Here is a 21,135-nt window from a genome sequence, read left to right as displayed (position 1 = left end):
TTTGCAAGTGGTAATTTATGGCATAGTCACAAACAAGCGTAGTCCAGGGTACCTAAATTTCAACTCAGCCTTCCTCAGCCGCACACTCCGACCACAAACCACATCTCTACAAATAACTCGTGTAACACAGAGACCACACACAAAACCGCCCTGAACATGCATTTGCCTGCACTACAGAACAAGAACTGAGATGGGCAGAACCTTCATCACCTCCCTGCTTGGTCAGGGACGACAAGGGTGACCTGTAAGCAGCCACCAGGGGCCCGTGGGGAATCTTGTTCTAAGGTGGGAGCTGCAGATCCAAGCCCAGGCAGAGCCTTGGCGCGAGCAGCTCGGCTCAGAACTGCACGTGCTGCCCTCGCCCCTCCAGCATCTCTCTTGGAAATGCTCTTTCCCTTGAATTTCGTGGTTATTTCTAAAGCCATCGGCTGCCTTCGCAATCTTGTCTAAAGTGGCATTCTGTGCATCGCCGTGGCAGGAAGGATGAGGGGCAGAACGGCGGCCTGCGCCAGCTCGGCGTCGGGGCCGGCGCGGCTTCAGGCAGCCCAGGGGACACCTTCGCACTTGGCGCGGGCCTCAGGAGCACCGCACCAGACATGGCGGCTGACCGGAACTGGCTGCTGCCAGCACCCAAGATGGCACGAGGGGCGGAAGTCTCCTGGTGCCACACCAAAGATGGCGGCTCAACCGGAAGTAGCGTCGCTCAGCACCCAAGATGGCGGGGTTGCTGGGCGTCGCGTTGGTGCCACACTAAAGATGGCTATTCGGCACGAGGCTCGCCTGAGCCTTCCAAAGATGGCAGCATTTTGCGCATGCGCCTTGGGTAGCGAGAAAAACGGCGCCCAGAAGGACCCCGCGCCTCTCAAAGGCATCTATTCAATTGCCTGAACCCGACGCCGCTCTTTCAGCGCGATTTCCCGCGGCGTTTCCCGGTGTGGGAACGCGGGCGGCGGGGTCACGGGCGGGAGCCGCGCAGGCGGCGGCGGGGACGCCTTCGTCGCGGCCACGCCTCGCCGCTCCTGTGAGGACCCCACGTGGCGCCGGGTCTCGCTCCCGGCCCCGCTCCCGGCCCTCGCCGCCGCCTCCCCGCGCTCTCCCCGGCCCGGGGAAATGCAGGAGAACACAGAATCATCGAGAAAGAACAGCCACCAGAGCTGCCTGAGCCGTCCCCCTGCCCGCAGCTCGGCACCACTTCAGCGGACTCTCTGCAGTGAAACCGTGAAGGTGGGGACGAGTGCGCAACACCCTGGGAAGGGCTGTGGGTGTCCCTGGGTGGAGAGGAAATGGTCAGGGCTTTTCCTCTCCTGGCTTGAGGCCCAGTGTGGCAACACCACGACGTCCCAGTGCAGGATCGGTGCCCCAGGGAAGGGCTGTGCAGCTGTCCTGAGCCCCAGCCTCTGCCTCAGCAGCGGTGGGCAGGCGGAACTCACCTATTTCCAGGTTCAGATCCCTTTGTCGCTCCTGCGCGTTGCTAGGCACTGAAAGCTCATTTCAGTGGAATGCTGGGCAGTGCCAGGCCCGCAGGAACATTCTGGAAGGGCTGTGCTGGCACCCCCAAATTCCAGCCAGGAATGCTGGGCACTGCCAGCTCTTCAGGCCACTGCCTGATCCAGAGAGTTTTTCCATTATTTTCTGTCGTGCTCAGCACCTGGCATTCCATTAGAGTGTACCACTAATGAAAAAGGCTGAAAATCCCATGGGAGCAGCTGGAATCACCGCCGATCACACAGAAGGCCCGGTCCCAGAGCCGGGAGCAGCCCCGGTCCGGCCCAGGTGAGAGGGACGGGGCCGCGAGCGATGGTCCCGGCCCGGGCAGGGCGGTACCGGGGCGGGGCCTCAGGGGCGGGGCCGGGCCCGGTTCAGGTGCGCGGGGCCCCGGGGCCGAGGGGCTCTAAGCCCGGGAGTCGGCTCCTTTGCAAACTGCCTGTGCCATGAGGTTTTCGACAGGAGAAATCAAGGAATTGCTCCTGGCAGGGTGGATATTAAGTTATCACAAAGGGAAGTAAAGGATAAATATTCCTGTAAGAGCCCTTGGCACCTGCTGGGCTGGATTGGGAAGGGGACATTCACTCCCTGCAGGGCAGACTCACGCCCAGTTCCAACACAAAGCACAGACTGTCAGGTAGGGTCTGACAGCAGCACTTTTGTCAAACCTCATTGTCATTCCCCTTTTCAGTGACTTTTGCCACCAAACTCTGAAGCTGACAAGCCCAAAAGCTCTGTCCAGCCTCTCAGGAGCAAAAGGATGCTCCCAGGGATGAGGCAAATTCCCAGCAAACACTCCCAACACAGCACAGAGGCACCACTGGAGCTCGGGTGTGGGGCTGGGAAGGGCTGCCAGGAGCACGCAGCCCCCAGGTGGGGTGGCAGCGGCAGCAGCAAATTCCCACAGCCTGATGGCACAACAGAGAGACAAAGGCCAGCAGTGCCCACGGGAGGTGCAGGGTTAATTCTGCTCCCCGTGCTGCCACATCCCCGCAGGAAATCTCCAGGGGGGATAGAAACTCTCAGGGTGCCCAAAATGCAGCATCTGTCACCCTGATCCTTGCTTAAACTCAGTGTGTGGGGCCAAACCCCCACAGGTAGACACTGAGGTGACCTGGATCAGTCTCAGACACAGCCCCAGTTCTCACCTCCAGCCTGCTCCCGGGGCTGCTGCCACATTCCTGACAAGGTGCCAAAGGCCCTTTGGCCAGGGCTCTCTCTGTCTCAGGGGACTGCAGGGACCAGGGCAAGGACAGCCTGAAACCAGGGCAGATCCCTCTGGATTTGCAATGCTCTGGGGACAACTGGGGACTCACCCCACACCATGGGCAGCACCAGGGGCCCTCCAGCACATTCCGCCAGGGCCGGAGCCCGCTGGGTTTGGCTGCTCAAACACCAAAGCTTTTGGTAAAGATGGGATGAGTTAAGTGGGTTTTCCTGTCCTGAAAGTGAAGAGAAAATGGAAATTAAGTCCATTGTGGAAGTCAAAGGCTCCTGGCTTTCCCACTTCTGTTCTGATTGCTCACTGGAGGGTTTTATCCATAAAAAATGAGACGTGGCACCAAATAAAAGCTCCTTTTTTCAGCATTTCCCCCTACTTTTTTCATACACAAAAAGGATGCCCATTTTTTCCTATTGCATTCTTTGCCTAATTTTCACAGAACCATTTTTATTCCAGGCCCCACTTTTGAGTTACTCAATGCTTTGCCATCAGACTTTGGACAAAGGAAGAGAAGGATCTGTTCCACAGGGTGTCATCCAACAAGAACACCCCCTGTACCAGCCCCAGTTTATGCCAAGCATGCTGCCTCACTTTCCCCATTTTGGAGTCTGGCTCCAGTCCAGTCTGAGCTTTCCCCTGTTTTCCATGTCTAAGGACAGGAACTTGTCCTGGTCAGGGTGTAAGATCTTAAACTGCACATTGGTATGGGGGGCTGTGACTGGGATTCCAGCAGGGAATTCATTTTTTTACAAATAGAAACTACTCCAGGGAGCAGCACTGAAACGTTGGGAGCTGCTGCTTCACCACACGGTGTCAGCAAAAGAGAGAAAACACAAGATGTGTATCCATACACAGGGATAAAATGATTCCTCCTGCTTTTAGTGGGACCAGGGCTAATTCTGGCCTGGAATGACAAAGAACTTCTCCCTTAGACCCCCAGAGAGCCCTCAAAAAGCCAAAGTGCAGCAGGGAGGGAAGGAAGGAAAGGCACCTCTGCCTCACCTGCTGGGGACAGCACAGGTGCAGCTGCTCCTGGGGACTGGGAATGTGTCCGGAGCCAAAAGCACCTTCCCAGGCTGGAGGGGGTTGCCTAAAGCACCACCTCTGGGAAGCAAAGGGCTATGGAAGAAATGGAGTGGGAATTGACAATAATAATCATAATGTTATTGAGAAAGAGCAACAACAGAAGCAACAATCACTCCAAGGGAGCAGGAGGGATGCTGAGCTTTAAATGGGGTTTGAGTGAGGCAGCATCTCCTGGGATTTCTAACCCACAGCTCCAGGCCTGCGATTCCAGGAGCACTGCAAGCTCCTGCTGCCCAGTCCCTGGCTTTGCCTCCTGCCAGCGCTCAGCACCTCAGGTGTGTTTGGGGGCAAGTGCTCCAGTGCTGCTGCCTCAAGGGAGTGGGAAAATGGGCATTAAACCCCTTCCCACTGGGCTGGCTCTGAGCTCTGCCTGGGGAAAGCGTTTGGCACCTCTGGCATTTCAATAAAATCCATTTCCATCGTTTTGGAGATACACTGAGTAAACCCAGGGCACATAAATAAACCTTTCTCCATAAGGCCAGCCCCAGGGAATACACAGTTATTCCTATGCCTGGTCAAACAAACCAGCAGGCAGGTTTTGGAGAGAGACTCCAGACTCTTGTCTCCCTCCTTGGCTGTAAAACGCTTGCAGAAACTTTGGAGTTCATACAGGCTTGTCAGGATTTGGACACTTAACATTTGAGTTCCATTCACACCAAGGAATTGGAAGTGTCCTAAAGGCACTTCCTCTCATACTTTAGTTTTAAGCCCTCTACCACCCATGAATGTGGATGTCCTTTTGTTAGGAACACCCCACCTCTGCTTCTTGAGGCGTCTCCATATAGGAGAGAAAATAAATGTGGACAAAAGTTTGGAATGCAGCTTCCAAGTCAGGTTACCTGCTAGGAATTGACTCCAGCTCTCTGGTACCTCAGGCTGTTTAAACACAGCCTGGCCCTTCATGGCTGCAGACTCTGAGCTCCACAACTTGTGAGCTGGCAAGTAACAGCAGCTGAGGTCTGATCCCAACTGTACACAAAACCAGGGATTGGGGGCTGCAGTTGGATACATGCAGGCAGGTTTGGGCCACTTCAGAAAGCCTCAAGCCCTGGTTTTCAGAGATTCCATCAGGGATAATGAGCTTTTCACTAACCTCTCTTAAGGCACATTAGAACTCCAGTAAGAAGATGGACTCAAACCCTTTGTTCCATTGGCCTCACACCCTCAATTCCAACGGGAATTGAGACAGACAAGTCCCTCTCCTTGGAAGGCAACAGCTCTTACCTGGGCCTGTGCCTTCCCTAGCCTTTGGTGGCCGCTGTTTCCATCCTCCCACACCTCCTCATCTTCCTCCTTGGTAGGGTTGGCTTCCTCATCCTGCAGAGCAAACACAGGGGGCAGTCCCCAACCTGCTCATCCCAAAGCTGAGCAGCAGGGATGGACAGGTGGGACCCTCTGGATGGTCACCCCTCTGCTGGCACCATCCCTGCTCCATGGTCCATTCCCATCACACAGATAATATCCCATTCCAGATGGATTATTGGAACTGATGCCTTAGGTTTTAACTTGTGTATTTTTCAAATCCTGCACTCCTAGTGTGTAACTCCAACAGGTTACTTCTTGCAGCCTGGTAACGACTGTTCTCTCATGCTGGTTAGACATAACAAACCTCTCCAAGCTTGATCTCCAATGACACCCACACTGTCCTAGGCCCAAAATGTGTAAACTAACATCTTAAGAAGGGGGATAAACTTGAGCAAATTACATCATTAACTGAAGTTTTAATTGGAGAATTAACCCTGCTATGCAAATGAACCAAACTTATAAAAGTGTGAAGAACTCATGACCTGCCCAGGGTGTACCTTTGAAGGCCCTTCACATAAATACCAACCTTTATTCCCTTATTTTTGTCTAGTCCCTGTTTTTAGGTGGCCACCCCAGGCATCAGAACAATCAGGTAGATTTAGTTGTGCTGATCTGTAACACAGGAATCTGCAACACTAAGTTATTCTCAAATAGAACACTTGGTTGTAGGGACATATTCCCATTTTTCTTGCCCAGATTCCATGATTCAGACAGTATTGTCTTTCCCCAGAGCTATGACTTCAGCTGGTTCGGGAAAGCCATTTGGCCTTTGGCTCCATTGTTAAGACTGGTGGATCCAAACCCTTTATCTCCACCAAGAGGAGTGGCTTGAGGTGGACCTCCTCTTTTCCCCACTGTTTTTAAAACTGGCAATAGCAATAACTGTGCTCCCCTGCCATGGGGTTGAATAATCACATCATGTTCACGATTGTTCTCTGTGGAAAAGTGTAAAAGGAATGTAAACAAGTCTCTGACACAGCATCAATAATGCACTCAGAGAAGGGTGTTTGTTGCTGTGGGTGTCCTCTACTCATGAATGCTGTACAAAGTGAGTTTTATGTAAATACTATACCAGGATTAAGGATGCTGTGGGGTTAAGGATACTCTGACATCTCCCTATGGCACTGTTTTCTCCTCTTGCCTCCTGTGGTGATTAGAGACCACAGAGTTAAGAAGTTCCTTCTCTGCTTCTGAGTATGCCATCAGGTTTTTTTCTTTCTTGTCCTTGAGGAGTTTCATGGAGGAGGTGTGTGTCAAAGCAGACTTGGATACTGTGATTCAGTTCTTAAAGCTGAGGCCTGCCCTTCTGGAAAGAGCTTTCTCCTTTTCCTCTGAGCCTGTTCCCAACCAGCTGGAATGTAGCACATTCTACAGGGAAAATGAGTGGGGAGATAACAGGACACAGTCAGTTCAAGGGTTTGCAGCAAGTCATTAAAGGTTTTAAAAGTTGGAAGTGACAAGTGAAGAGGGGAATTGTCTGAGCCAGTACAAAAGGGTTATAATTAGGAAGGGAAGTACTGGAATAAAAAAGATAATCCTGGCCCACATGGTCCCTACCCAGAGGGAGGTCCCAGCTCTGCTCCTGGTAGAAGGAGACCTGCTGACAGCTAAGTGGTTCCATACTTGGCTGTGTTGCAGCAACGTGGAAGGGGCTGGATTTGGAGCCTTCTCTCCTTTCCTGTTCTGAGAACAGGGGCACCAGTGTCTTCAGGTGGGTTTATCCAGAGGCTGTGTGTAAGAGGAGAGAAGAAGAAATTCATCAGGGCCCAAGCATAATAAAAACCCTTCTGATGTTCTCCCCCTTTATCAGCAGCAAAATCAAAGCATTGAGCTTTTCTGCGTGATTTCTGCCTGACTCAGTGCCCAACTGATCATTTACAAGACACTGATAGTTATAACATTACCTGCAGTTTCCTGGAGCCATGAAACAGCCAATACCTGCAGGATGTTATTCCCTGACAGCACATTCAGACAGAGACAAACTACAGGATACTCTTGCCCAAGCGAACAGTTGCTTTCCTTCACCTGGGAGAGCTTTGAGGTGCTGCTTGGAGCCATTTTGCAAGTCCTGGCTGCAGGTAAGGCCACAAAAATGTAATTGACTCTCAAGATGCATTTTGGCCCCTTTTGTATAGACCTGTTTTAAATGAAACATTGGGAGGGTTCTGGGGGGTTGTTTTCCAAACAAAAGCTTTTCTTCAAAATAAATAAACAAATCCAAAATTATTTGTTTTCAAAATGCTGAAATGCAATACTGAAGGGCTGACTTCTCAGTATTGTCTTCTCCTTTCTTTATCCATGATTTCTTCCCAGTTATGGCCTGAGCTTACCATTCCACAAGTGTTGTTTCTCAGTTAATTATGTTTTTCAGTTAATCCATCCCTAAAGCCCTCTCTGAGGGTCCCTTGTCAAAACTTGTAGCTCTTTATAAATGAATAGAGTACACCAAAGATATTTACTCCAGGGCCAACGAAGAAGCCATTCAGTCAGAACCAGTAGATGGCAGTAAAAGATGGGGCATAAGGAAAAAAAAAATTAAACCTGTAATTGGGAAACAGCAGGTGAGTTCTCCTTTCACTGCAGAGACTTCCCCAAACTGGTGCCATGCCCTGTTTCCATGCACAAAGGAATGGTTTCTTGGAGTGCCATTTTTGTCTTGTCCAATGCCTTTTTCCCTGGGTGCTTTGGGCACACAGGAAACTCCAGTGTATCTGCTCAGTAAATTCATATTTTCATGATTCAACCCCACAAATAAGATTCCCTGAAGAGGAGTTGCAAGCACAGTACCCAGTCCACAGGTAGGACCACACAGGAACTGCTGAAAGTCAGCTCCTCCTCAGCAGTAACTGGTGGGGGTGATCCAGCAGCTGCACAGCAGCTGATGGAGAAAGGGAAGAGTGCAATATGCACAGCCAGCTCAGGAACTGAGAACCCACTGGTCCCCAGTAATGTCTGAGCAGCATTTGGATGAATAAATTGAATTTTACAGAGAAAAATACATCCTGAGACCTTGAGCCAGTGTGGTTGTCAAAGCCCAAACCATGCACTTTGATACAAAGCCAGAACTTGTGGAGCAGAACTCTCTGGTTTATTCTCCTCATATTTCACCTCATAAATACCCTCAGATTATCACATGTAGTATCATGATCCAGCTATGATAAATGTAACAGTTTTGTAAAGTGCAGTGAAAATGAACACCATTATTATTCTATATTAAATATAGAATCAATAGAGTTAGTGCAATTAAAATACATTAAAAATCTAAATATATCCTGTTGGTTCTTTTCCTCTCCTTTTCACAACCATCACCACTTTAGAGCCTCAGAAAAATTTACATGGGAAGGTCATCAAGTCCCACTCCCTGCTTAGAGCAGGGCTAACTTAAACTTGAATAAAATCACTCAGATTTTCTTTTAGGGCTGAGAAATCTGATAAAACCCTGTAAGTGGGACAACCAAAAAGCTCTTGAATGCAAGCAAAGTCTCAGTCATGGCAGCTCCTTAAGCCACTCACTGACAACCATCACTCACACAGTTCTGTGCCCATCACGGGCTCAGTAAAAGTCTTGTCTCTTGCCCACGTGATGTCTGAGCTGCACTTGCATTGTGCTTGTATAAAACGTGAATTGCAGTGTAGAAAGTAGGAATGCAATATTTAATACCAGCAGTGTCTTGTCTCCTGTCACCAGGTTCTCTTTGCTCTCTGCTGGGGAGGTGGCTTTGTTTGCCAGGTGCTTTCTGAAGTTTGGGGATCAGCAGGGCTCTGGAGGAGTGTTAAAAGTGAATACCAGGCTAAGGTATGGGTTACAAGAGATCTTTCTGGGGTTGAGCTACGAGGTTTGCATTTGAATTGGATCTGCTGGGGTTAACTGACAGTGCTGGAACAAGGGCTGTGGCTGAATGGCAAATCCTACCCTTAAGGTTGTGTAAGTGCTGGACAGCTGCAGGGAAATATCAAAACCATTGGGTTTTGGTCTCCATTTATGTACATTTATGTTTGTGTCATGCACAAACAGAGCCACCCAAGCCTTCTCTGCAGGCAGGGTTGGTTTTTGTGGTCTCACAATAAGGTGCAAAGGCTTTATTGACTTGTTCCTGACTTGGGAAGTGCAATGAGGAGGGCAAAGAGCAAAGATGGAATAGAAAGCTGGAAGAGAGAGCCCAGCAGGCCTGTGCTTCTTCATCTTACTGTCCCTGATGAGGATGGCATCTGCTTCCCATTGGCACAGTCCTCCAGGAAGTGGATCCCAAGCCCTCCCTCAAGTACAGAGCAGCAAAGCTGCTCTTCCCATGCTGCAGGAGCAGCAGGGGCCTTGGCTATTGCTGCTCATGTGCACACAGGAAATGTCTTGTTAGCACCTGAATATCATAAATGCTTTGTTTTCTTATGTGCTTTAGTGAATAATAATAATAATAATAATAATAATAATAAAGCACTTTTTCTTATGGGCACTTTAGTGTTTGTCTGCTCTAAAGGATGTGGCTGGTGAGGTGGAAAGGAAAAGAAAAAACTAAACCAAAACCAAACCCAGCTGGAACTAAAGCACTCACAGTCAGTGGAAACCGTTTTCAGAATTGTACCAGTGTGGTCTGGTCCTGTGACCAATTTTCCCACCTCATTTCAGAGTCCAAAAACCTCAGCTACAGTTAAAGCAGAGTTGTGACTGATGCCAACAGCTTTGGAGCAGTGCCTGCTCTCAGGGTGGGTGGGTGGCAGTGCCACAGGGACACAGATCACTCTTAGCACCGTGCAGGACAGGACTATAACCTGAGATTGCCCAGATGCAAATAACCCCTCCAGGCTTTTACTACTACATGCAGAAGATAAACAACCAAAAATAGTGAACTCTATCAAAAAGAGTACAAGCTTATCATTCAAGAATCAACACTATCACTAAGGCAAGGAATTCTTTAACATGTCACAGGAGAGAGGACAGCTGGTACTAAACCCAATTAGCAGAATAATTTCATTCAGCAATTTAGATACCACATAACCACTTAAGCTTGCAGTATATAACTAAAAATTTAACTTTATTAAAATTTTAAAATAATAAATAGACAATCCATATCACAAAATTGGATGGAATCTGTAACTGAGGCAAGAAAACCACGGATCTTCGAAGTGTCATTTGGGGAACTTCTAGTCAATTTAAATGCACATGGTATATTATATTTACTTAGATGTGTCTTACCTTTAAAGATATTTAACAGGTCAAAAGAAGTATGCTCTGAAGTTGGTGATGGGAGCTATATTGTCTATAACAAGGATAATGCAGAATTATTACAATTCATGGGTGAGCTGTGAGATCAAAGCTGCTGCTGTTTCTCACTCTCCTTCCTCTCCGTCTTTGCAGGTCAGCAAGGCTCCCCTTATCGAGTTCTCTGTGCCTGAGGTGCTTCTGTCCCGCTGACCCCCTGTGAGTGGCAGCACAACACGTGCTAATGTGGCTTTGTTGATATCAGCACTGAATTCCTGTGTGGCATCTGCTGTGACTACAAGGAGAGACAGATCTGCTTGAGTGACCCCAGGCACCATATCCACCTTCGAGAGTCTCGTGAGTTCAGGCCAGGGGAACTGAGGCACTCCATCCTCAGGCTTGCCACCCTTACCAGCTGTGGGTGGCACTTTCCAATTCTCTTGTGTTACCAATACAGAAAAAGCATCACAATGGCCTTACAGAACTACCTGGTCTCTTAGACGCAGTGCCAGTGACTTTCAGGAGCTAAATACCTTATGTAAAATATCTTGTCTGTGATAGGCCCTTTCCTTGATACACTTTTTAGCCCATTGCAAACACAAGTTTTGGGATCCCCTCCCCTCCACAGCCTGGGTTATCCAGTTCTCTAAATAATGAGTTCCAGATCTTTGCCTCCCCCAGCCTCAGCCCTGCACCACCTTCAGTGCCTGAAATGCAGCAGATTCCTCGTGGCCCCCAGCAGCTCAGAAGCCCCAGTTCTCAGCGGTCTCAGGGGAAGCTGCTGGGGGTGGTGACACCCAGTCACTGCCAGTGCTGGCCATGGTGCCTGAGGCAGCCACAGAGGAGCACAGCCCCGAGCACTCGGCATGGCAACCCGCAGCTGTGCCCTGCCCTTGGAGCTCCTGGCTTATCCGCAGGAGCCAGCACTAGTTATCCTGTAGGATTTAAAAGAGTTTTTTTAAAAAAAGAGAGAGAGGGGTACAATCTTGCTATTTAACTGGAACATGTAACATGAGAAAAACAAGGTGCTGCCCCTGCAGCACGCCGAGACCCCAAAAATGCATCTCTGGGAATCCCAGGCAGGTAATACTACAGGAGGGCTGGCTTCTCTCTCCTCTGCTGGCCTTCTGCCTCAGGAAGTGGTACCTCTGTCCCAAGCTGGGATGTCAAAAAGCTGCTGCTGTTCAAAGCCCTGCTGTGCAGGCAGCCCAGGCAGCAAGAGGGGAATGAGCCCATGCAGGGCTCACAAATACACAGCACCTCTGCCCTAAGGCCACACTTCACAATTCAACTCTGTGGCTGTGCATGCTGCAGATTCCTGCTGCAGACTGCAAGCTCAGCTGATTGCCAGGAGATGAGCTCTGGACAAGATGGAGTAAAAGCATTTCTGTTTGGGTACTGGAAGGAGGTCCTGCAATCACAGAGCAGCCTCCAGGCTGGGGAAGACAGGTAATCTAGAGAATGGAGCTAACATGAAGGAAGGGATGATCTGGTTCATCTCCAGCAAGGAAAAGGCAGTACTTAAAATTCACTGGCTGCTCTGCACATTGAGTAAATAGAAAAAAGCCCAAACCAAACCCAACCAACTAAAACACAAAAAAACCCCAACTCATCCCAAGCAGCTTACCTTCAAGGGTGGCTGTGGATTAGGAGTGTTCTCTGGTGAGCAGTGCAGGTCCTTACTCAGACCCAGCAGCAGACCAGCACTGTGAGTGAGCATCGCTGACTCCCCTGGCCTGATAGTGTTTATGTCCTCAACTCTCAGCAGAGTTTCATCTTGACAAAATCTATGCAAAGGCCACAGATTCCTTCACCAGTACCACTATCCACAGGCCACATGTGGACAGTGCTGGCATTTTTTTGTCATGAGAATGAACACCAATTTGTTCAAGAAATTTTGGAAATAGCCCCCATATGCTATTCTCCCCCTAATGGTGATTGCCCAGGTCCAGGGGAGAAGCAAACTGGTCTAAAGGAAGCCAACAGACTAAACCCTGAAAGGTGATGAATTTTTCCAGGGAATAGAGGTGGGTCTCATTCTTCAGCAAGTTTGTGATTTGAGTGGAGTGCAGAAAGAGGGAAGGCACAGTGAGAGAACAGCAGCAGTGGTGGGGAAGTGGCCCACGAGTGCTACTTTGCCAATGGTACCTCAGTGTGGCAGTATCACATCTTGCTGGTGCTTTCCAAGAATGTCCAGAACACATATTTGTATTCCCAGAGCAGAGAGAATCACTTAAAAATTGCTTCCATGCCAGCTGATCTGACAAATATATACGTGGAGGAACACTGTTACATGTGTATGCTCAGAAACAAATGCCTGGCAAGTGCAACGTGTCCTGCATTAGGAGCCCTCTAAGCACATGCAAATGAGAGCAAATCACAGCCAGACTATGATGTTGGGGATTGCTGGTTTGCAAATCAAAAACCAAGGGCTCTTAATTCACACTAACCCAGAACACAGTTCCAATGTGATATGAAGAGAAGATGATTTCATGATGAGGACAAACAGATATTGGAGCAGTTTGCTCACAGCAGCTGTGGAAACTCTGTCCTGGGAGGTTTTCAGCAACACCCAGCAACCTGTTCCTAGTTCAGTGTTGAGCAGGAGATGGGACTGAAGACATTTGGAGGCCTTTCCTCCCTGACTGATCTGTGCTAATCCCCCCTTTTCTGCACAGCCATTCTGAAATGGAGGCGTTCTTCCTGTATTATTTGGTGGATATACATTTTTTGGGCACAAGGACTACTCCATGAGCTGATGAAGCACAGGCAAAGTAACTTTCTTCTTCTCTCACCTATCCAACTGCCACAACAAGTCTTGGGCTCCTGGAGCTGGCCAGACAGCCCTGCCAGGGCATATGAATACAAAGGAGGAGAACAATTTGGGGTTATCTCTTGAGAACAGTCTGTTCTTTGGCTGACTTGATAACCAGAAACTGGCACTTGCATCTGCCTGGAGTTGTGTGGAATTACAGCTTCAGTGGACACCTACTTTCTCAAAGCTCCAAAACATTTGCTGCCATTCCCATCATTCAAAGCTTTTAGTTCTGTAAAATTCTATCAGTGCTGTTCTCCAGTTATTATCAAGCCTCCCTCCTTGTTTGCTTTCTCCTCATGGTGCTGCTGAGAAATGGTGGAATACAGGTACAGTCCCAGGTCATGCCAGCTACATCTTCACTGGTTTTCAGTGCCAAAAGGTCCCTTAGGTAAGTATAAATTCTGCTTGATGCCCTTTGGAAAGCTTGGTCACACTAAGCACAGTCTGTCTCTGCTCACAGCTATGTTGTCAATATGTAAATATGTTGCCTCCTGACAACTGCAGTTCAGCAAGTTTCAGGCTGGCCCTCTGCAAATGGTAACCTCAAAGGCATAACACAGTCACAGATGTATCACTGCAGCATAAATAATTCATACAGAAAAAGCCTTCACTAGAAGAGAAAGATCAAACGTTCAAATGCTTCTCCCACCACACGCAAATGAAGTTTAGGATCTACATTAAAAACCAGTCGATGAAACCAGTTCAACATTTTTATTTAGTAGTAATGCAGTGTTTGTCCTGATACTATCGTGAAGCATAACCACTTCAAACAGATGAGGTTTCGTGGAGCTTTCCACTCTTGGAAGTGTCTACATCCTAACACCATTGCCCAGTGCAGAGCCAAACACTTGCTACAGACTGGGATTTACAAGCAGCAACACTCAGCTGTGTGATGATGCTGTTTGCACAGCAATGCAGGGGACTTGCAAAGCTCCAGCTGCATGTAGCATCCCACTGCAAAACCCACCTGCATTTGCCACGTGATGATGTTTCATGTCTGCCAGGGCAGTCAGATTTCAGTGCTTTCTGCACAGGGATTCTAGAAGTGTCTGTCACCACAGTACTTGACAATTTATCTGGTTTTTTACTTTGCAGGCTTGGAGATTTCATGTGTCAAGATGATCTCGCAGATGTAACAAGTGACTTTGATCTTCAAAATTCCTTGCTAATGTCCTTCATAAAAGCTGAAGTAAACTGCCATGAAATAAATGAACATTTAATCAGTTACTGACTACAGTAATAAGCAGTGGGAAGATACCAGTGTGTCCCCCAGAGGGATTCCTATTTGGACTTGTAGATTTATTAAAAGGTCAAGTAGAAAGGTGGCAGTTGATTATTTACTGATTTTTTAATAAGTTACCTATGATCACAGTAGTGTAAAACAGCTGCAGAAGTACCTTGCAGAGTTCTGATTGGTCTCCTCAGGGCCAGCTCATTGTCCACCAGGACCCTCAGGCCCTTCTCCTCAGAGCTGCTCTCCAGCAGCTCACCCCCAGCCTGTCTTGGTGCCCAGGGTTGTCCTTCCCCAGGTGCAGGACCCTGCATTTGTCTTTTCTGGATTTCAGACAGTTCCTCTGCCCATCTCTCCACCCTGCTGAGGTCCTTGGGAAGGGCTGTGCAGCCCCAGGGGAATCAGCTGCTCCTCCCAGCTCTGTCACCACCTACCCCCTCACCCAAGGCATTGATGAATAAATTAAACAATTAAACAATACTGGGGGACACCACTGGTGACAGGCCCCCCACCAGACCCTGTGCCACTGATTATGACCCTCTGGGATCTGCTGTCCAGCAGGTGTTGATGGGGGAGATGAGATAAAACTTTCAGCCAGCCTTCACAAATGGCACTGCATTAATCACTGCCAGCCAACAAGAAAACTCAAAGGCACAAAATACTCAGATACTATATTTAAAAAGAAATAAAAGCTTAGCTGCTCACCCACACTATCAGAGACTTGACAACACCACAGAAAGCAGCATCACAGTAGACTCTGCATACCCATAAAAGACAGTTTCCTCTTCTTCCATGAAGATTTTGCTGGAATGTTTTGCCAAGAATTCCTGTGCATGGCACCTCCCTTTTTTTGTTACTGGCACAATCCACCCATGTCACACTCCTGTTTGTGGCTCTTTTACACAATGCAGGTTTTGTCACCATGAATTGCAATGAAATGCACAGATTATTTGTTTCATAGGACTACTTTGACATACACTGAAACAGTAAAAAGTGTATTCTGTGTATTTAAGAGATTAATAGATTTTATTGTTTTCTAAAATATTTTACAATACAGAGACCCAAACCAGTAATTCCTGACAATTTTAGTAACTGTCCTGTGGATGAACAAATATGTGGGTAAGTTTTTGTTGACAGACATATACATACATCCACTTTCTAAGCTTGCACACTTGGATTCATTGAAAATGATGACTAAATACATCTATAAGCTCAAAGATAAAGTCCAAGATTACCAACAGTGTTTTATAGTTACCTGGAAAAAGATTTGTTAACTTCATTACAGTGTAGCTTCCTAACATGGCATATCTACTTACCTGATATTTAGTTTTAACACAAATCTGCTGTAATTTTACAACCCAGTTTTCAATGTCACAAATGCATATTTGACACAATTACAGCTGGCCGAGTTGTAACTGCAAACAAATGTAGATTGTACAGTGTTCTGCTACAATAATCCATGTATGGACTAAATCTAGTTTCTATTTTGACTCATTAGTTGATCCACAAATACTGATTTAGAGTATATTAGTGTATTTACTGTACTTCTGAAAAATCTAATCACAGAATACTTTGTCTATGGTACAGTAATGAATATGGCAGGAAAGCAGATTTAAATATACCTAAAATTTAAACTCTTAAAATAGTCTAAATCTTATTGACACCAAAAGGCTTGATAACTAATAGCCATGCTCTTCATATTTTGGAATATCAAATTATATGTACATATACACAACATAGATAGGCTCTTAATAAAAGCATTTAGTCTATTTTACAGTCTTCTCTGTTCAAGATAATCAGCCTTCACAGATTTAACATTTCAAATCACCCAAAAATCATTAGCAGTTAAAAGGAGATTTTTTTTTTCCCCCCTGCAAACATGTGCTGGAAATAGCCACTCTTCTGGGGCTTATGCACAATTTATCTTTCTTTTGAATGCCACTTAAGATCTAGATGGAAAACTCTTAGTTAAAGTGTCAACCCACGTAAAGAACACTTGTAATAGAATCCCAGCCTATGACACCTGCAGATACCTCTGCTACAAATAACCTTCTGTAACAGATATTTATTAAATACAGTATTTTGTTTTACAACTCCATTTACAACTTCAAGCCATGCTGACAAGACAGAAAGATTACTACAACATGGGAAGAGATTTCATTCAGTCAAATGGTGACTAAATCTATGTCATAATTTAAGTATTAATTGATAAATCAAAGCATACAAAAAGGTGCTTAACTACATAGCATTTAAATAAAAAAATACTGCATCTTTCAGACATTGATAAGAACAAATAAAAAATTAACTCTAATAATTTTTAAAATTCAAGTTGCAAGTTACTGAAGGTCACTTAAAATAACTGATTAAACAAAAGTGAGCGTAAGCCACATACCTGGGGTAGGATGAGGCATAAGCATAGAAAATGCAAAAAATGTTTAGGATCCACAATAACAGACCATGTGGGAAGAAAAAGCTTAAAAAGTGTTTTTCTTATCATACTATTTTTCAACCTAACTCCTTTCCTTTGCATTGTGTACAAGTTGTGAAAACAAAGTCAAGCTTTTGTCTTTAATTCAGCCTTATTTCGGTATCAAGCTCTCGCCTTTTCATTAAAATATATACACTCTATACATCCATTCCATTTCCTCTCACTTTACCTAAATACACTGTACAGGACTACAGAGCTCTTGTGGCACTTCTGTGTTTATTTTGTCCTTTGTCACTGGATTGGTTCCACATAGTTTGCTGGGTATAAACCAACTTGTCCATTGTCCAGGCGTCCTTTGCACCAGCCCTGCTCATCCTCGTTCTCCATTTTGGTTAACTCATCCCCTGAAGAAAAGAAGGAATATTGTTAACAAGCTGAATCCTTTTCAGTAAAACAGGAAGTTATATGACAGTTACCTACATGTCCACTCTTCCTCCCCTGCCCAATCCAGGCCCAAGAAGAAATCCTCCCTTCTCTGCTCTTCATGCCATTGATACTAAGAGTATCTATCATTTACAGATTTGCAGATTGGATGAGAGGTCCCCAATTTCAAGAAAATAGGAAGAATCATTACTTAGAAACTAAAACATAGCTGTGGATCATACAACTACCTCTGAACCAGCAGAATAACCCTGCATTTGTAACTCCCAACCTATGTCAGTGCAAGTGAAGTAAGTATTTCATTAGGCTTATTGTCTTAAGGTTTTATGTGAAACATGGAAGAAAATGCTACAAAGATTGAGTAACTCAGAATTTGCTTCCTAACTTACTGACTATCCATTCAGACATTTATGAACTATAACATAGGTTCATTTTGACTACAGTGCACATCTGATACTCCACATCCTTAGTGAATACCTTGACAGTGGAGAGCCTGCAGACTCCAAGATGCTCCATAGGAGCAAGTGAAGCTCCACCTCAGCCAGGCAAAAAAGGCCACACTGAGTAACAATTATTTCCTCCTGTGCAACTTATTTGTGTCAAGTGATTTGCCTAGATAAAACTGATTTGTGTTTTATCTCAGCAATAGGAAATAGATGATGAAGATGTTAATCACTTATTACAGTCCCAAAGAGCAGAGAGTCTTGGTGTCATTTAGGAGAATATAAACTAGCCTCAGGACTATAAATTCTTTGGTAGAAATGGACAAGCTTTGTATTAAATCTTCTCAAGACATCTATATTTATAGCTTTTCTCTTAGATAAAAAGGTTAAAGCTTCATCTCCTCTAGTTTTTAAGTTTATCAGGAAACTCATAAAAAACCATTATGAACAAATGTTGGCACTTCAGACTCTACTTGGTTTACGGAGACATTTTACAATTTTTCCCACTTTTTCTAATGCTGCAGAATGAGAGTACAATTCCAAACCTTCCTGTTACTTCCATGAAGTGTGTGTTAATAAAGAGTGGAAACAAAGACTACCAAAAATTCACATTTCAGTGACAGTAAGCTCCAACAAATGCATTTGTATCAAAGCTTGGGCTTGGAAACCCAGTGATGCTGGAGATCTAAGAAAATATTAACACTTTTAAGTGTCATCTGCACAGCAGTTACAGTGAAACCACTGTGATGATAAAACCAGCACACACAGTAACATGTTCTGACAACATTGCAGGGACAACATTTACTGCCCCTATTTATTCTCAGCTGTGGAGGGCCACAGGAGGGTGAGATAGACATTGTAAATAATTATGTTCCATCCTCTTACATGCTTATAAAACCTCTCACAAGATATGAATAAAGTTATTCTTCCTCTTTGGAAGCCTCCCACAGCTGTTTGCCAAGACAAAAAACCCGAAAAACCACCCCATGTAAAAGTTCTCCACTAAAAAAAGTTAGTTTCATGTATTGAAGTACATTTAATGGACACTGTGCAGAGCATATATTCTGTAACGTATCTAGAAGCATTTTGTAGGCAAATTCTTTGAATACCCAAGGAAATCCCATCTGAGAATATCCATGTACATTTGAACAAATCTTTAAAATGCATTAAATCCTCTGCTGACAGCTGCTTAGGAGCCTATGCCTATCTACAGAGGAACACAGGATGGAGTACATTTTAAATTGGCTCCCACCCAGCCTGGTGAGCTTTTTCCTTAGTTTTCTGTGTGTTCAGTGTAAAGCTAGTCACACTAACACTTCTGCCTAAAAGCTAAGTAGCCATCCTATAATTCAGCATCTGTAAGGGGATTAATGGTCTAGCACATCATCCCTTTCCAACAATTGCATCAATCCCATAATTTGGTGGTGTAACATTGTTTAATGCTCTTCCTTCAAAGTACTAAACTTTTTTTAAGTGAAGTCTACATACATCTCACAGTTCATACCTCCTCTACTTTATTTCTACAGACCTCACAGTGGCACACACAGCTGGTACTCCAGCACAGAATACCTAACTTTGTCTTTAACCATTACAAAATTGCAGTTTTGCCAAGGAAAGACTCGTTACTGTAAACCCTTGCTGCTTCACAGGTACCAGACATATATTTCAAGAGGATTAGCATGCTCCCATTCCCTGCTGAGAAAAAAGGAGCAGTTGAAGTCTACAGAATGAAAAGTAATTTTTGGCTTGTGTGCATTCCACAGAAAGTACCAGATGTTTTGTTACTACTGTACTTCTGTCAGGGCACAATTCAGCAAAGTTCACGGACAAATAACCCATTTCTCCACTCTGGAAGCCTACAATACTTGTCTACAAAGAAGAGAAGTCAGATATTCAGTGGTTTTACTAATAAAAAAGGAAGGAGGTGAGTTAAAGGCAGAGCAGCACCACCTGAGCTAGGGGGCTTTTTGGTTCAGAAAGCACAAACTGCATTTAGAATATGACCTGGGGACACTGTTCTGAGCACCACCCTTTCTCCATCAGCAGAGCAGATGTCCTGCAGTTCCCTGATTAGCTACAACATTGACTGATTTCCTAACTTTTACCCCTAACATCCACCTAAGAACCACAGCAGGTGGTATAGAAATAGCACACTTCTTACTAACTCCAGCTGAAAGGGAGGCAGAACCAAAAGCTATCTGGAGCTTGTTTTAAAACACTTGAATCCTGTTTTTCTATTACAATTAATTTAGTTATTACAGGAGATGGGAATAAATGACAAGCAAATGGGAAAAGAGAGAAGCTCAAAGAGTGTCTATCTCTCTCATTTGCACGAAGAGAAGGTCTGTTTGCTTCTGCTAAACTACTCCAGCAATCTTGTCCTGGAATTGTTAGTTGGAAAATGTCTCCTGAAATTCTGGACAAGACAATTGAACAATTGGCTTGAAAAGCATGAACAGGAGGTAGATTTCAGCTGGAGACAGCAGCACCTGTGGTGTGCAGCCATCACACCCTCATGTCACCTTCCTATGTGTGGAAACTGTGATGGGCCTCCCCCACCAGTTGCATCTATTCTGTTCTCCCAACTCCTGTAACAGGGGGAAAAAGGGTTTAGGGCTCAAGGGAGATACACCACCTTAAGAAGGAAGAGGTGTACTAAGTGTACCCTAATACAACACAATACTAAAAAAACCAGGTAAAGACAATTCCTTTGCTTAACATACACTGAAGAGGGGTGGAAAGAGACAGTTAAAGAAAGTATCTGTCCATGGCTAAATTTTCAACCCTAAACAGTTAGCACTGAAGAAAGTTGGATGCCAAAAATTGGATGCTTTCCATTTAAACAGAGAAGCTATCAGTTGATTAAATACAGTTTCATGATTAGCTGCTGTGGTATTTTCCTTTAAAAAAACAACTCTGTAGAGCTGGCATTTCTAGACAGCTAAAAGCAGCACCTGTTACTGTCACCAAGGAAGAAAAGGGAGAGGATTTTCAGGTCTGCAGGTCATTTTGTTTCACTTAAGACGGTAAGAAAGGAATATCTCAGAGGCAACCCAACACATTCCAAACAGCTTGGAAGTCAGTGCTGCCAAACAGGGGATACCAAGAAGCACTATTAGGAGGGGTGATGGTTATACAGGATCCAGAGAAACAGGTGACTTCAGAAAATAAAACCTGAAGAGAAAAAAAATCCCCTGCCTTTCTCCTTTTTGATAAATATTTTAAAGTGAATGTTGCAAACTTACCAGCTTTAAAGCTGAGCTCATCTTGCTCCTGGCCCTCATAGTCATAGAGTGCACGTACTCTCACCTCCATGGCAGGAGGGGTATCTTCATCAAAGGGATTGGTGTCTCCATTTGCATCAGTGGAAGAGAAGGGGTTGTTGGATTCTTCATCAGACCAATCTGTAGGGTAGCTTTGGTTTTTCTCATAGCTGCTAACACTGAAAATCAATTCTGAAATTATTCTTTACTGCCTTT

General features: G+C 45.6%; 1 protein-coding gene and 1 long non-coding RNA gene across 9 annotated transcripts in view; one reads left to right on the top strand and one right to left on the bottom strand.

Annotated features, from left to right (window-relative positions):
• Nucleotides 1-6,934: 6,934 nt before the first annotated feature.
• Nucleotides 6,935-14,336, top strand: LOC125324679. Its single transcript, XR_007203079.1, has 2 exons — nt 6,935-7,176; nt 10,452-14,336. It is a non-coding gene; the product is annotated as an uncharacterized LOC125324679 (long non-coding RNA).
• Nucleotides 14,337-15,351: 1,015 nt separating this feature from the next.
• Nucleotides 15,352-21,135, bottom strand: part of PACSIN2 (protein kinase C and casein kinase substrate in neurons 2) — a 53,914-nt gene continuing 48,130 nt past the window's right edge. For all 8 annotated transcript variants that reach the window (XM_048300848.1, XM_048300853.1, XM_048300854.1 and 5 more), the window contains 2 exons: nt 20,902-21,098; nt 15,352-17,176 (listed from right to left, as the gene is read on the bottom strand). In XM_048300848.1, coding sequence (XP_048156805.1) covers nt 17,064-17,176; nt 20,902-21,098 — 310 coding nt within the window. In that variant the 3' untranslated portion in view covers nt 15,352-17,063. The remainder of the gene's footprint in view (nt 17,177-20,901; nt 21,099-21,135) is intronic.

Source organism: Corvus hawaiiensis, chromosome 4 (genome assembly GCF_020740725.1).
Source record: "Corvus hawaiiensis isolate bCorHaw1 chromosome 4, bCorHaw1.pri.cur, whole genome shotgun sequence".
NCBI classification, from domain to species: Eukaryota; Metazoa; Chordata; class Aves; order Passeriformes; family Corvidae; genus Corvus; species Corvus hawaiiensis.
The sequence above is the reverse complement of the archived record's forward strand: the minus strand, read 5'-3'. Positions and strand labels throughout refer to the sequence as shown.